This window comes from Molossus molossus, unplaced genomic scaffold (genome assembly GCF_014108415.1).
Source record: "Molossus molossus isolate mMolMol1 unplaced genomic scaffold, mMolMol1.p scaffold_m16_p_22, whole genome shotgun sequence".
NCBI lineage: Eukaryota > Metazoa > Chordata > Mammalia > Chiroptera > Molossidae > Molossus > Molossus molossus.
The window spans coordinates 38441441-38457174 of NW_023425358.1; the positions used below are offsets into that span (position 1 = coordinate 38441441).

General features: G+C 42.9%; 1 protein-coding gene across 2 annotated transcripts in view; it reads left to right on the top strand.

Annotated features, from left to right (window-relative positions):
• The window catches only part of ZNF84 (zinc finger protein 84), an 11998-nt gene extending 4586 nt beyond the window's left edge, over nucleotides 1–7412 (top strand). Inside the window, exons 3-4 of one of the 2 annotated variants that reach the window (XM_036276486.1) lie at nucleotides 441–590; nucleotides 4779–7412. In XM_036276486.1, the coding sequence (XP_036132379.1) occupies nucleotides 441–590; nucleotides 4779–6763 (2135 nt within the window). In that variant the 3' untranslated portion in view covers nucleotides 6764–7412. The remainder of the gene's footprint in view (nucleotides 1–440; nucleotides 591–4778) is intronic. The other variant, XM_036276487.1, reaches the window with a different exon arrangement.
• The last annotated feature ends 8322 nt before the right edge of the window (nucleotides 7413–15734 follow it).

Below are 15734 nucleotides of genomic sequence, written 5' to 3' on the forward strand. Positions count from 1 at the left end.
GTCTTAATTTCATTGTGCAGACTCTGAAAGTTAGAATCATAGTCATGGTGGCAGTGGTAGCACCTAGTGCAGATAACTCAGTGTATTCTATATGCTCTTCAAGTGTGGACTCCGTTGATCATCAGAGTGATCCTGTGTGACAGGTGCGATTATTCTCCTTTGTTTTCTAATGAAATTGGAGCGAAGAAAACTTAAGTAATTTCCCCAGGGACTGACAGCTAGTAAATAGAAGAGCCTGGATTTGAACCCAGGCAGCTTGGCTCCAAAGCCTCTGAGGTGTTTGATGGTTTTGGATGTGAATCATAAAAGTCAAAGATTATTAGACCCTATTAGCCACCACGGAGACCATTATCATTTGAGAATTATTTACTCTTGTTGATATAAAGGTGGTTAGCTTTTAACTGTATGAACTCTGATGCCAGACATTGCCCATTTCTCAGGCCCTAAAGCCCAAGCATTCAGGGCCAAAGCCTTTGTGATTTCCCTCAAATCAGGGTATGAATTTATGAAACCTGATGTCATCTTCAAGTTGGAACGAGGAGAAGAGCCATGGATAGGAGATGGACACATTCCAAGTTCAGACTGTGAAGGTGAGTGAATGAGAACCACACTGGCAGGAGAAGGAGGAAGTGCAGTCTCAACTGGGCGGGCAGTGGGTGGGGTCCCTAAAATGTGCTACGGAAAAGTTCTTTCCAATCTCCAAACCTTGGACATGAGCTACTCAGGTAAATCCCATCACATGTGGCAGCTTAAAGGGAAATGTTTCAACTTGTTTGGGCCGTGATGTCTTCTTCCATCTGTCTCCTCTTGGGCTTTGACTTTTTGTTTGGGTTTCTGCCTCTGATGTATTTACTCACCTTCTGTCCTCGCTTACCCTCTGGTCAAAGACACCTGTGCTTGTAAATTTAAGAACTTTTATCTTTTTATTTTTATTATTAAAACAATTTTTTTTTCTTTACTGATTAGAGATAGAAACATCGATGAGAGAGATCATTGATTGGCCGCCTCCTGCATGCCCCCCAATGGAGATTGGGCCCACGACTTGGGCGTGTCCCCTGACCAGGAATCGAACTGGCGACCTCTTGATGCAGGGTCAACGCTTAACCACTGAGCCACAACAGCCGGGCCTTTATCTTTTTCTTCATTTTGGGTGTGTCTGATGCCCAGAAATACCCTGTGAAAGCCCACTCTGTTCAGTTTTATGTTACAGAATGGAGTCATCATTTCCTCCCAAAGAGTTTGTTCTCTTCCTCCCTTTTTGACCAGGTTCTGCTGTGCTTTTTCTGTAAATCAGATATCAACGAGTACATTGAATTATCTCAAGCATTCTTTCTTAAGTTTTTTCCCCTTTGGAAATACTATCTTTGTGAAGCCTTCCCTCTTCAACTTCCATTGAAAACTAGGCCCATGATATCTCATTCCTGAATTTCCCAAATTGCTAGAGAGATCCAGATTCTAATTTTCTATTATAAGTTAAACAATACCACTATATTCTAAGTTCCTAAAGCAGGCAACACTACTTTGATCGGTTACACCTTTCTGTTTCATTAGCTGCTACGTGACATTGACCAACTTCAGGTTCCCTCAGAAGCAGACCCCGAGATATGTATCTGAGGGCAAGAATTCATTGGGGGTGTGATCCCTGTGGTGTAGTGGGAAAAAGTGAAGTGAGATGGGAGTGGGAGGGATATCAGTGAAGGGTGTGCATTGGGCACTTGGTGCTGCTGAGCACCCTCTGAGGAACCAAGAAGCTGGCCATCATCCTCCACCTCCCATCTCTGGTTGAGCATTGCTCCAGGGAACATTGTCTTCAGGAAGTCCAGCATCCCTGCCTGCAGACCGTGTGTGCACTTGTAGCCTAGGAAAGTTCTCAAGTGGAGAGATATGGGTGCCTGGGTTGGTGCCACCATCCACCCAAGCTGCAGGTGTCTGCTGGATGTAGCTGAGGGGTGTAGATGAGGCAACAAGAACAGCTACAGCATGTAGTCTCTTTGTCCAGCTCCTGGGTGTGAGCCTGTGCTGTCTGTTTACTGCTCCCCCTTCCTTCAAACTCTCAGGCAGCTCCAACTGTGTTCAAATGTTTCTCAGTGTTTTCTTCTCTGCATCTGAGCTTTCGATTGTGCTATGCTTTCTTTATCCAGAAACTCTCAATCCTTTCTGCGCAAGCTGTTTTCAGTGCATGAAATGTTCCTTGACTGCTCCAGCCTAGTTTTCTTATTTTTTCTGAATTCCCATCCCTGACTTGACCACATTGTATGTAATACGTTTTAGTTGGTTGGTTCCTGAGCCTTGTTTGCACACTTAGACACAAGGGCTTATAATTTAATATCTTCAGTTCTTCAGTTATGTGACACATTATAATCATATTTTTATTTATTTTTTATTTTTTTGATATTTTGTTCAGATAAGTGGGAGGGAGAGAGAGAGAGAGAGAGAGAGAGAGAAACATCAATGTGATAGGGACACATCGATTGATTGCCACCCACATGACCCAACCAGGGCCAGGGACAAACTGCAACCGAGTTACGTGACCTTAGTGGGAACCAAACCTGGGACTCTGGTCCGCGGGCCGACCGCTGAACCAAACCAGCCAGGGCTGTCAGAATATTTTATGTAGGGGAACTTGTGTCTTGGGACACTTTTAGTGAAAGAACACATAGATTTTAGCCTTTTTTTTTTGTGGTACATGCCCCTAGCAGGAACCGAACCTGGTTCTCTCTGGTCCGCAGGCTGACGCTCAACCGCTGAGCCAAACTGGCCAGTGCAGATTTTTAACCTTTTGCACTTGAATAGTTTACATGAAAGATATGTTTTGTAATGTGTTATATGAGGTGGCTTTCTTGGTAATAATGTTGAAAAGGTACAGTCATTCCTCAATATCTGTGGGGGATTGGTTTTAGGACCTCCTCTGAATAACAAAATTCAAGGATGCTCAAGCCCCTTATGTAAAATGGCACAGTATTTTCATATAACCTACACACATCCTCTTATAAACTTTAAATCATCTCTAAATCATTTATAGTACCTAATGCGTTGTAAATGCTACGTAATTAGTCATTGTATTGTTTAGGGAATTATGACATTGGGAAAAGTCTGTAAATGTTCAGTATAAATGCAACCAATTTGGCCTAATTACATATTACACTTCAGCAACAACGTAATATTTTTTTGCAAATATTTTCAATTTGCGATTTGTTGAATCTGCAGAGGTGGAACCCACAAATATGAGGGAAGACTGTATATGGTAAGTTTAAATTAAAATTTCACACAATTTGCCCTGGCTGGTTTGGCTCAGCGGTTAGAGCGTCAGCCTGCGGTCCAGAGAGACCTGGGTTCGGTTCCCACTAAGGGCACGTACCTCGGTTGCAGTTTGTCCCTGACCTTGGTTGGGTCATGCAGTTGGCAACTACTCGATGTGTCCCTTTCACGTCGATGTTTCTCTCTCTCTCTCCCTCCCACTCTATCTGAACAAAAAATGGAAAAATGTCCTCGGGTGAGGATAAAAAATTATAATAAAATTTCACACAATTTGAGAATGGGAAAAGTACATAATATATTTTTCATTCTTGAAGTTTGAAATGGCTAGGCCATTACTCTGTCAAAACTGTTAGATTTTATTTTATTTATTTTTTAATCCTCAAGAATATTTTTCCATTTATCTTCAGACAGAATGGGAGGGAGGGAGGGAGGGAGGAAGAGAGAGAGACACATCGATTGGTTGCCACCCGCACCACCCCAACTGGAGCCAGGGACAAACTGAAACCGAGGTACGTGCCCTTGACCAGAATCGAACCTGGCACTCTGCTCCATAGGCCTATGCTCTTACCGCTGAGCAAAACTGGCCAGGGCCAAAACTGTTAGTTTTCTTTGCAGTGTTTATCACATTGAACAGTGTGTTTTTATTTTTTATTTTATTTAACACATTTTTTAAAGTTTTTTTTCTTTATTAATGAGAGAGAGAGAGAGAGAGAAACATTGATGAGAGAGAATATCGATTGGCTGCTTTCTACATGACCCCAATTGGGGATTGGGCCCAGAACCTGGGTATGTGCCCTGACCGGGAATCAAACTAGCGACCTTTTGGTACATGGGTCAGTGCTCAATCACTGAGCCACACCATCCGGGCTACAGTTGTGTTTTTAAAAGATACTATTATCTTTTTCACCAGAAGGTAAGTTTCATTTTGGCTGGGGATTGTTCTTGTGTGTCTCCAGTGCCACGTGGAACATAGTGTATACTAAGCAGGTACTGAGTAAATTAATTCTTCAGAACATGGGATTAATGCTTCTTTCAACGTCTTTCTTTATTCCTCATTGTTCTTCATGTATTTTTCACATTCTCTCCCCATTTTATAAAGTTAAATTTAATAACAACCAAAGATATCTTAATCTACGATCTGTTTCTTGTTTACATTTCTTTTATTGTACAGACATTATTCTTGGGGCTTATTTCAGACTAGGAAACTAAGTCTTAAAAAGCATTTATCACCCTGGCCAGTGTGGCTTAGTGGTTGAGCGTCGTCCCATTCACCGGTTCAATTCCTAGTCAGGGCAGGTACCCGGGTTGTGGGCCAGATTCCCCTGGACGGTGTGCAGGAGGTGGACAATTGATGTTTTCTCTCACTGATATTTCTCCCTCTCTCTCCCCCTTCCTATCTCTCTAAAATAAATAAAGAAAAAAAAATTTTTTTAAGCATTAATTCCCTTAAATAGCATTTTAATTTTTTTTATTCAGCACAACCATGTAAGGATTCATAGGACTTTTTTTTTGCTTTACAGAACAAGTCTCGCAAGTAAATGGTCACATGATGTGGCACCAGGATAACCAAGAGAAGCCTAAAAATATAAAACTAGATCATGAATGTGATGCATTTGGAAAACATTTGAATCTGAGCATAAATTTTGCTCCTTTAAGGAAATCAAACAATGAAGGTGATGTATATGGATTAATTTTAAAACATCATTTAGATTTACTTCTTCCAAAAGCTGATTGTGGAAAAATGGAACCAGATGACTTAAATGTATTTGATAAATTGTTTCTCCATACCAAGCCTGAGGAACCTGATACTAGGTTAAACTACTATGATTGTGAAAAATATGACAATGTTAGCTATAAGAAATCACAGATTATCATATATCACAGAACTCATTTAGGAGAGAAACTTTATGAATGCAGTGAATGTAGGAAACAGTTCAGTAAAAAATCAAGCCTCATTAAGCTCCAGACCAGACATATAAGAGAGATAGCCTATGGCTGTGGTAAGTGTGGCAAAACCTTTCCCCAGAAGTCGCAGTTTATTACACATCACAGAATTCATACAGGAGAGAAACCTTATCATTGTAGCCAGTGTGGGAAAGGTTTCTCCCAAAAGTCACAACTCAGATCCCATCAGAGGACACATACAGGAGAGAAACCATATGAGTGTGGTGAATGTAGGAAAGCCTTCTCCCGGAAGTCACATCTCATATCACATTGGAGGACACACACAGGAGAAAAGCCGTATGTATGCAATGAATGTGGGAGGGCCTTTAGTGAAAAGTCAAATCTCATTAATCATCAGAGAATTCATACAGGAGAGAAACCGTTTGAATGCAGAGAATGTAGGAAAGCTTTTAGCAGGAAGTCACAACTTGTTACACATCACAGAACACACACAGGAACAAAACCTTATGGGTGTAGCGATTGTAGAAAAGCCTTCTTTGAGAAATCAGAGCTCATAAGACATCAGACAATTCATACTGGAGAGAAGCCCTATGAATGCAGTGAATGTCAGAAAGCATTCAGAGAGAGGTCAAGTCTCATCAATCATCAGAGAACCCATACAGGAGAGAAACCTCATGGATGCATTCAGTGTGGAAAAGCCTTCTCCCAGAAGTCACACTTGATATCACATCAAATGACACACACAGGAGAGAAACCCTTTGTATGCAATAAATGTGGGAGGGCCTTCAGCAGGAAATCCCAGCTTGTTAGACACCAGAGAACACACACAGGAGAAAAACCGTATGAATGCAGTGAATGTGGGAAAGCTTTCAGTGAAAAATTAAGCCTCACTAATCACCAGAGAATTCATACAGGAGAAAAACCTTACGTGTGCAGTGAATGTGGGAAAGCCTTTTGTCAGAAGTCCCATCTCATCTCACATCAAAGGACACATACAGGAGAGAAACCCTATGAATGCACTGAATGTGGGAAAGCCTTTGGAGAGAAGTCAAGTCTTGCAACTCATCAGAGAACTCATACAGGAGAAAAACCGTATGAATGCAGGGATTGTGAAAAAGCCTTCGCCCAGAAATCACAGCTCAATACTCACCAGAGAATTCACACGGGGGAGAAACCCTATGAATGCAGTCTCTGTAGGAAAGCTTTCTTTGAGAAGTCGGAGCTAATTAGACATCAGAGAACTCATACAGGCGAAAAACCTTATGAATGTAGTGAATGTAGAAAAACCTTCAGGGAGAAATCCAGTCTCATCAATCATCACAGAATACATACAGGAGAGAAACCATTTGAATGCAACGAATGTGGCAAAGCCTTCTCTCGGAAGTCACACCTGATACCACATCAGAGGACACACACAGGAGAGAAACCCTATGGATGTACTGAATGTAGGAAGGCATTCTCTCAGAAGTCACAGCTTGTTAATCATCAGAGAATTCATACTGGAGAAAAGCCTTATCAATGCAATGAATGTGGGAAAGCTTTCTCCCAAAAGTCACAGCTCATTAATCATCAGAGAACTCACACAGTAAAGAAATCATAGACATGGAATTAATATTCTTCTTTGACAGTTAATATTCACATATCACATTATATGTTTGAGTGCTCTTTGGGGGTAGGAACTGTAATTGAAGTTATGTGGGGAAACTTTCATCAGATTAACAGTTTTATGTATCATAATTCATGAGTGGAATGGGCCTATGAAATGCAGAGTGTTTTAAAAACCTTTCATATTGTAGTCAGGCCTTGTACAGTAGAAAATATAGCAAGGAGGAATACTGTGAATATCAGAAAGCCTTCTGGAGGCCTTCTCATTAGCTGTTAGAAATATTCCCACGGTCATAAATCCTAGTCCAGTGAGTGAAGGAAACCCCCATAAATGTGGCACTTGAGGTAATGATTTCATAAAGAAATTAATAGCTCATTGTACATAATAAAATGCCCTCAGGAATGAAATTTTATGAAAATATTAAATACGGGACAGCCTTTAGCAAGTAATGCAACCATATTGTATTTTGTAGAATTTCTCTTGTGAATAAACCTAACAATTTAAAGACATTTGAAACATGTGCCCCTTGAAGTAATGCTATAAAGGGAAGCCATAACTTTATGGATATGGGTACCAAAAATACACAATTCTAAATGTTTGACAGATTTTCACTTAGAAGTGTGAAGTTTTAAATATATGTGAATAAACGGAATCATTGAAAAATCTAAGTATGGCATTTCTTAATGGTATTTATACCTCACTTTCTTGTCACCTAATATGTTTGTTATCTTGGAACGGCATGGTAATGTAATTTGGAGCACGAGGTGCACATCTTGTGGTGCCACTGATGTCCTTCAAGACATCACATGCCACCAGCTTTCTATCTTTGTGGCACTATAAAAATGGAGACTAACATAACATGTCTTACTGCTAAATAGCAATCACACCACATCTGTTTTTCCTGTGCTTTGTTGTCCTGTAAAGGGGGTCTATTGTTACTGAAGTTTCTCTTCGGTATCAGAAGCCAACATTTTATATAATGTCCTCTGTGTCCTCAGAATCTGAGACGCAGTTCATATAAAACCCAGTTAATAGGTATTCAAAGGCAGGAACCAAAGAATTGTAGTAGTGACTCACAATGTACTGAGTGAGCAAAAGTAAGGTGTATGACTGCATTACTCAGCATTCAAACAAAGTGGAAGTAGAGCTGTGCAAAGTCTTTTTCTCATTTACCGAGATGCTTTGTAACCCAAGTAAAGGTTGTATTTTAATTTACTGTGATGAAATGTGGATTCTGTATGCTGCTATTATATTTTTTAAATTTACTTATTTTTAATATGTTTTAATTCTTTTTTTTTTTTATCCTCACCCGAGGACACCTTTCCATATTTTGTTCAGGTAGAGTGGGAGGGAGAGAGAGGAACAGAGAGAGAGAGAGAGAAACATCGATGCGAAAGGAACACATCGAGTGGCTGCCACCTGCACAACCAACCAGGGCCGGGGACAAACTGCAACCGAGGTATGTGCCCTTAGCAGGAACCGAACCCGGGTCTCTCAGGACCGCGGGCTGACGCTCCAACCGCTAAGCCAAACCGGCCAGGGCCTTTTTTTTTTTTTTTTATCCTCACCTGAGGACATTTTTCCATTTTTTGGTCAGATAGAGTGGGAGGGAAAGAGAAGAAGAGAGAGAGAAACATCAACGTGAAAGGGAACACATCGAGTGGCCGCCTCCCGCACAACCCAACCAGGGCCGGGACAAACTGCAAACAAGGCACATGCCCTTAGCGGGAACCAAACCCGGGTCTCTCTGGACCGCAGGCCGATGCTCATAACCGCTGAGCCAAACTGGCCAGGGCTTTATTCATTTTTTTAGAGACAGACAATAACATCGATATGAGAGAGACATCAATTGGCTGCCTCCTGCATGCCCGCTACTAAGGATCAAGCCCACAGCCCAGGCATGTGTCTGGACTTGGAATTGAACTGGAACTTCTCAGTCCATGGGATCATGCTAAATCCACTGAGCCACACCGGCCGGGCTAAAATGTATTGATTTTTAGAGAGAAGTGAGAGAGAGAGATCGATTTATTGTCCCATTTTATTTTATTGCATTTATTTTCAGATAGAGCGACATGGAGAGGGGGGAAGAGACAGGGAGAAACATCGATGTGAGAGACATGTCAACTGGTTGCCCCCTATATGACCCCACCAGGGTGGGGACAAACTGCAACCGAGGTATGTACCCTTAGCGGGAACCGAACCCGGGACTCTCTGGTCTGCAGGCTGGCGCTCTAACCGCTGAGCCAAACCGGCCAGGGCTGTTTTCCTATTTTATTTATGTATTCATTGCTTTCTTTCATGTGCCTTGTTCAGAGATTGGACCCGCAACCTAGGCATATTGGAACGATGCTCGAACCATCTGAGCTGCCCCTCCAGGGCCATGAAATATCTCTTTAAAAAACTAGGTGGAGCCCTGGCCAGTTTGGCTCAGCGGTTAGAGCGTTGGCCTGCGGTCCGGAGAGACCCGGGTTCAGTTCCCGCTAAGGGCGCGTGCTTCGGTTGCAGTTTGTCCCCGGCCCTGGTTGGTCGTGCGGGTGGCAGCCACTCGATGTGTCCCTTTCACGTCAATGTTTCTCTCTCTCTCTCTCTCTCCCTCCCTCCCCCTCTCCCTCCCTCCCACTCTATCTGTAAAAAAAAAAAAAAAAAAAACTAGGTGGAGAAACGAGTTACTTCAGAGACTCAGAAAATGTAAAGAATTTTGTGGTGAGAATGATATACATGAAGTATTCAAGGAAGACTATTTTTTTTCCCTCACCCACGGACATTTTCCATTTTTTGTTCCGATAGAGTGGGAGGGAGAGAGACATCGATGTGAAAGGGACACATCGAGTGGCTGCGGGCTGCACGACCAACCAGGGCCGGGGCCCAACTGTAACCGAGGTATGTGCCCTTAGCGGGAACCCAACCCGGGTCCCTCTGGATTGCAGGCTGTTGCTTTAACCGCTAAGCAAAACCGGCCAGGGCCAAGGAAGACTTGCTTTCCTATAAATTGTTGTGATTACTGGATATGTCATCTTAGGAAGCAAGAATTTCATCATCACCTGAAGTATTTGTTTCACTTTCCTTTATGAGTTGCATCATCCCCATGGGAAACTTTCCATTTTGAATTTACCACTATATAAGTGTGCTACCCTTTGAAAAATGTTTGAACCATTCTTCAGCTCAGTTAGAATTTTGTAGTAATCTGTATAATACTGCTTTAAAAAGTCAAGAGAACTTTTTTTGGGGGGGTGTAAAATTCAGAAAAGTCTAACACTGACCTTGTTTTCAAACCTGGAAAAATCAAGACTTCTCTTATGCACAAGTTGTTTTGTCAGCGTGGTGTATTTTACCTTTTACTCTAAAAGTACATTTTTAACTTCCAGTTTTACATTGTTGTTGAAAACTGAGAGTAATGCCCTGGTCAATTTGCCTCAGCGGTTAGAGAGTCGGCCTGCAATCCAGAGGGACCCGGGTTCAGTTCCCACTAGGCACATACCTCGGTTGCAGTTTGTCCCTGGTCCTAGTTGGGTCATGCGGGTGGCAGCCACTCGATGTGTCCCTTTCACGATGTTTCTCTCTCTTCCTCCCACTCTGTCTGAACAAAAAAATGTTCTCCGGTGAGGATAAAAAAAGAAAGTAATTTTCTAAACCATTGTATCAGAATTTTCATCAGCCAGATAATCATGTCTTCCCACTTGGTAATTTTACTTTTTTTTTTTTTTTGGTATGTGTCCCTGACCGCTATGGCCTAGCAGAAACCGAACCCGTGACTCTCTGGTCCACAGGCTGATGTGCCATCTGCTGAGCCAAACCGGCCAGGGCTACACTTGGTAATTTTTAAAATGTCCAGGTTGCCCTGGCTGGTGTGGATGGGTTGGAGTGTCCCATACATCAAAATGTTGCAAATTCAATTCCTGTCAGGGCACATACCCAGGTTGTGCGTTTGATCCCTAGTTGGGGTATGCTCAGGAAGTAACCAATTGATATTTCTCTCCATCTGTGTTTCTCTTTCCCTTTCTCATTGTTAAAAAATAAATAAATAAAACAAAAGTAATTATTATTTTAATCCTTATCCGAGGATACTTTTTCCATTGATTTTTTTTTATTTATTTTTATCCTCACTCGAGGATATTTTTCCATTTTTCGTACAGATAGAGTGGGAGGGGGAGAGAGAGAGAAACATCGATGTGAAGGGCCACATCGAGTGGCTGCCACCCGCACGACCAACCAGGGCCGGGGACAAACTGCAACCGAAGTACGTGCCCTTAGCGGGAACCGAACCCGGGTCTCTCCGGACCGCAGGCCGACGCTCTAACCGCTGAGCCAAACTGGCCAGGGCTTTCCATTGATTTTTAAAGAGAGTGGGAGGGAGAGAGAGAAACATTTCCATGAGGGAGACACATAGATAGGTTGCCTCCCATACATGCCTCAACCAGGGAGGGGGATTGAACCTGTGAACCTGCAACCCAAGCATGTGCCCTTGACTGGGAATTGAACCTAAGACCCTTTCGTCTGTGGGTCAGTGCTTTAACCACTGAGCCCCACAGGCCAGGGCACTAATTCTCTCGCTCTTTTTTAAAAAATTTTTTTTCTTTATTGATGTTTGAGAGAGAAGAAGGGAAAGGGAGAGAAACATTGATGACAGAACATTGATTGGCTGCCTCTTCCATGCCCCCCACAGGGGATCGGGCCCACAACCTGGGTATGTGCCTTGCTTAACCAGGAATTGAACTGGTGACCTCTTAGTACATGAGTCGATGCTGAACCAGTGAGCCACACTGGCCAGACCACTAATTCTTTTTTAGCAAAAACAAAAATACATTCATTTTCCAAAATTTTTTACCATTATCCAATTTACTGACTTCCAACTTTTCTCCCTGGTATTTGAGGGGAAAACAGCCCTTTGTAAATGAACAAACAGTTGCAGGATTATGTTTTATGTTGTAGTTTTCCCCATTTTCTCCTTTTCATTTATCATGATTCTCTTCCCTACTTTTAGAAATTGATTTAGTAGGTCTTGGATTGAGCTGAGGAGTCTGTAGTATAAAAACTTCCCAATGTTGTTTATTCCAATTCTAGATTTAATTAAATATTAATCAGTTAAACCTAGTACTTTCTTCACTATATAATGGAACTTTAGCACTGGCCTATTGGTTGAATACCCAGGGAAAAAAAATTTAATATGTTTTGATAGATTTTCTTTTTTTAAGAGAGGAAAGGAGAGAGAGAAACATGGATCGGCTGCCTTCTGCACACCCCATTCTGGGGATCGAGCCCGAAACCAGGCATGTGCACTGACGGGGAATTGAACCAGGACCTCTCAGTCCACAGACAACGCTCAATCCACTGAGCCACACTGGCCGGGCCACTTTTTTTTTTTTTGGTTAAGGGTCAGGTCTTGGTAATAGCAAGGACTCACCCTGACAACAAAGGTGTAGATTATCAAAATATCAGATGCAGAGGCCCAGGCACGTTGTTTAGAACTGAATGAGAGCTGTCTATAGCTCTGAGGTTTCACAAGAGGACTCTGCTTCTGAAATGAGAGATTTTCAGTTTTATAAATAACCTTGGTAAATTATATATATATAAAAGAAGCATTTCTCCCTACATTTCCCCTCATTGGTTCCCACACAAACCCCCCTCAAGAAGAAAGGCAGTTTTATTGTTATTTTTGATAATGACCACTACTTTGAATCTTTATTTTCTTAGTTTGTTTTTAATTTCATTTATAGAGTTTAAAGTGAGGGGAAGGGAGAGAGAAATGTCCATTTGCTGTTCCTCTTTATGTGTTCATTGGGTGCTTGTATGTGCCCTGACCAGGGATCAAAGCTGTAGCCTTAGCCTATAGGATCAATGCTCTAACCAACTGATACCCATCCAGGGCCAAGTAGAAAGGAAGTTTTATAGTTAGAGTTGATTTACTTAGATTCATGGAGCACAATACATTACATTGAGATAGAATACTTAGGGAGACAAAATAGGAAGCATCATCTTTCCTCTTTTACCACCCGGTTTGTTCCACTGACCTGGAGACAGTTATACAGAGGACAATTCCTCCCGTATTTCTTTTAGTAAACAAAGGATCGTTTGGAAGTCCAGTCTATGAATTTTGAGGAATGTGCAGGAATGCTTTCTATTCAGCTTTTCTTTCTGGGTGGTGATATCTTCTGACACTGTTGTCTCAGAAGGGATCCATAAGTTCCTGATATTTTGGTTTCAAGAACATCACTTTTAGAGTCCGGTCAAGATGGCGGCGTATGTAAACGTGGTATCGCGTCCTCCCACAACCACATCAAAGTTACAACTAAACTACAGAACAACCATCATTCAAAACCGCCTTAAATCAAGCTGAATGGAAGTCCTACAACTACAGAATTAAAGCAGCAGCCACATCCAGACTGGTAGGAGGGGGCGGAGGCGCGAGGGGGCGGAGGCGCGAGGGGGCGGAGGCGCGAGGGGGCGGAGGCGCGAGGGGGCGGAGGCGCGAGGGGGCGGAGGCGCGAGGGGCGTGGTGAGACGGGCTGGTCCCGCACCCACAAGGCAGATAAAAATAAGGAGACCTCGGCTGGGAAGGTCCTTCCTGAGGACTGAGCGGTCCCTGCCCCACACCAGGTGCTCCGCTCAGGGTTCTAGTGCCAGGAAGAGAAGTCCCCATAACTTCTGGCTGGAAAAACCAGCAGGAACTGAGGCTCAGGGAAGCTGACACGGCTGGAGCCCCAGGCAGCTCCTTAAAGGGCCCGCGCATGAACTTATCGGACTTTCCCTCTAAGCTTGGAGGGGAGGCAGCTCCAAGGGCACCACAGACATACAGGGAAGAATTGAGCTGTTTGGCACTGGAGCGAGGGCTGGAGAGGGGGCTTTCTCCGGGACAAACGTGCTGTCAGAGGCCTTTGTTCCTTTGGTGAGCCCTTCCCTGGGGTGGCAGACAGCCGCCATACCTGGGACTCCAGCAACCTGGCTCACACTGATAGCCCCGCCCTGGTGACTCCCTGAGGCCCTGCCCCACCAAACTTTCAGGCCCACCCAAGCTGTTGCCACTTGCTTAACCATAGGATTGGCCTATCTTGGATCCTGCTTCAGGTATTTCCTAAATTCTTTGAAACGAGAAGCATCTGGTTTCAGCTAGCCCCATATCGCTCGTTAAGTAATACACAGAAACAAACACAGGGAGGCAGCCAAAATGAGGAGACAAAGAAACAGGTCCCAAATGAAAGAACAGAACAAAACCCCAAGAAAAGAACTAAGCGAAATGGAGATAAGCAACCTAACAGATGCTGAGTTCAAAATACTGCTTATAAGGATACTCAATGAAGTCAGTGAGGGCCTCAAGAGCATAAAAAAGGACCAGTCAGAAATTATCAATGCACAGTCAGAATTGAAGGAGGCATTAACTGAAATAAAGAATAATTTACACAGATTCAATAGTAGAGTATGTAAATCCAAGAAGCAAACCATCGATTTGGAATATAAGGAAGCAAAAAACACCCAATCAGAACAGCAAAAAGAAAAAAGAATCCAAAAAAATGAGGATAGTGTAAGGAGCCTCTGTGACAACTTCAAGCGTGCCAACATTCGCAAATCGAAAACCTGTTTGAAACAATAATGGCAGAAAACTTCCCTAACTTGGTGAAGGAAACAGACATATAAGTCCAAGAAGCACAGAGAGTCCCAAATAAGATGAACCCCAAAGAGGCTCACACCAAGACACATCATCATCAAAATGCAAAAGGTTCAAGACAAAGAGAGAATCTTAAAAGTAGCAAGACGAAGGTAGCTAGTTACCTACAAGGGAGTTCCCATAAGGCTGTCAGCTGATTTCTCAAAAGAAACTTTGCAGGCCAGAAGGGAGTGGCAAGAAATACTCAGAGTGATGAAAAGCAAGAACCTACAACCAAGATTACTCTATCCTGCAAAGCTATCATTTAGAATCGATGGCCATATAAAGACTTTCCCAGACAAGAAAAAGTTAAAGGAGTTCATCACCACCAAACCGTTATTATATGAAATGATGAAGGGTCTTTTCGAAGAAAAAGATAAAATATATGAACAAACAAAATGGCAATGAATACATATCTATCAACAATGGAATCTACAAACAAAATGAACAGGTAGAACAGAAACACTTTCATAGATACAGAGAACATTTTGTTGGTTGCCAGATGGGAGGGGGGGTTGGGGCAATGGGTGAAAAATGTGAAGGGATTAAGAAGTACAAATTCACTGCTAGAATGACAAACCTCAAAGGGAAAGGGGTTGGGGGGGGGGGGATATAAACCAAAGAACTTACATGCATAACCAATGGACACAGGCAGTAGTGTGGGAAAAGGCGGGAGTGGGGAGGTGGGGGTCAATGTGGGAAAAATGTGGAACATCTGTAATACATTCTACATTCAACAATAAAGATTTTAAAAATAAAAATAAAAGAATAGAAAAAAAAAAAAGAACATCACTTTTAGAACCCCGAGGTGGACCCAAACAATGCTAGATTTATCTGTATTAAAAAGCAGAATTGGCCCTGGCTGGTTTGGCTCAGTGATTAGAGCGTAGGCCTACGGACTAAGGAGTTGCTGGTTCAATTCTGGCCAAGGGCACACACCTCAGTTGCGGTTTGGCCCTGGCCCTGGTCATGCGGGAGGCCACCAGTCAATGTGTCTCTCTCATGTCCATGTTTCTCCCTCTCCCCCTCGTCCCACTCTCCCTCCCTTCCACTTTATCTAAAAGATAAATGGAAAAAATATTCTTGCCCTGGCCAGTTTGGCTCAGCAGTTGGAGCATCGGCCTATGGACCAGAGAGTCCCAGGTTCGGTTCCCGCTAGGGGCATGTACCAAGAAAAAAAGAAAGAAAAAATATTCTCAGATGAAGGGGGAAAAAAAAAAAGGAATTGGCCCGGCTGGTGCAGCTCAGTGGTTGAGGCATCGACCCATGCACCAAGAGGTCAACAGTTTGATTCCCAGTCAGGAGACATGCTCAGGTTGTGGTCCA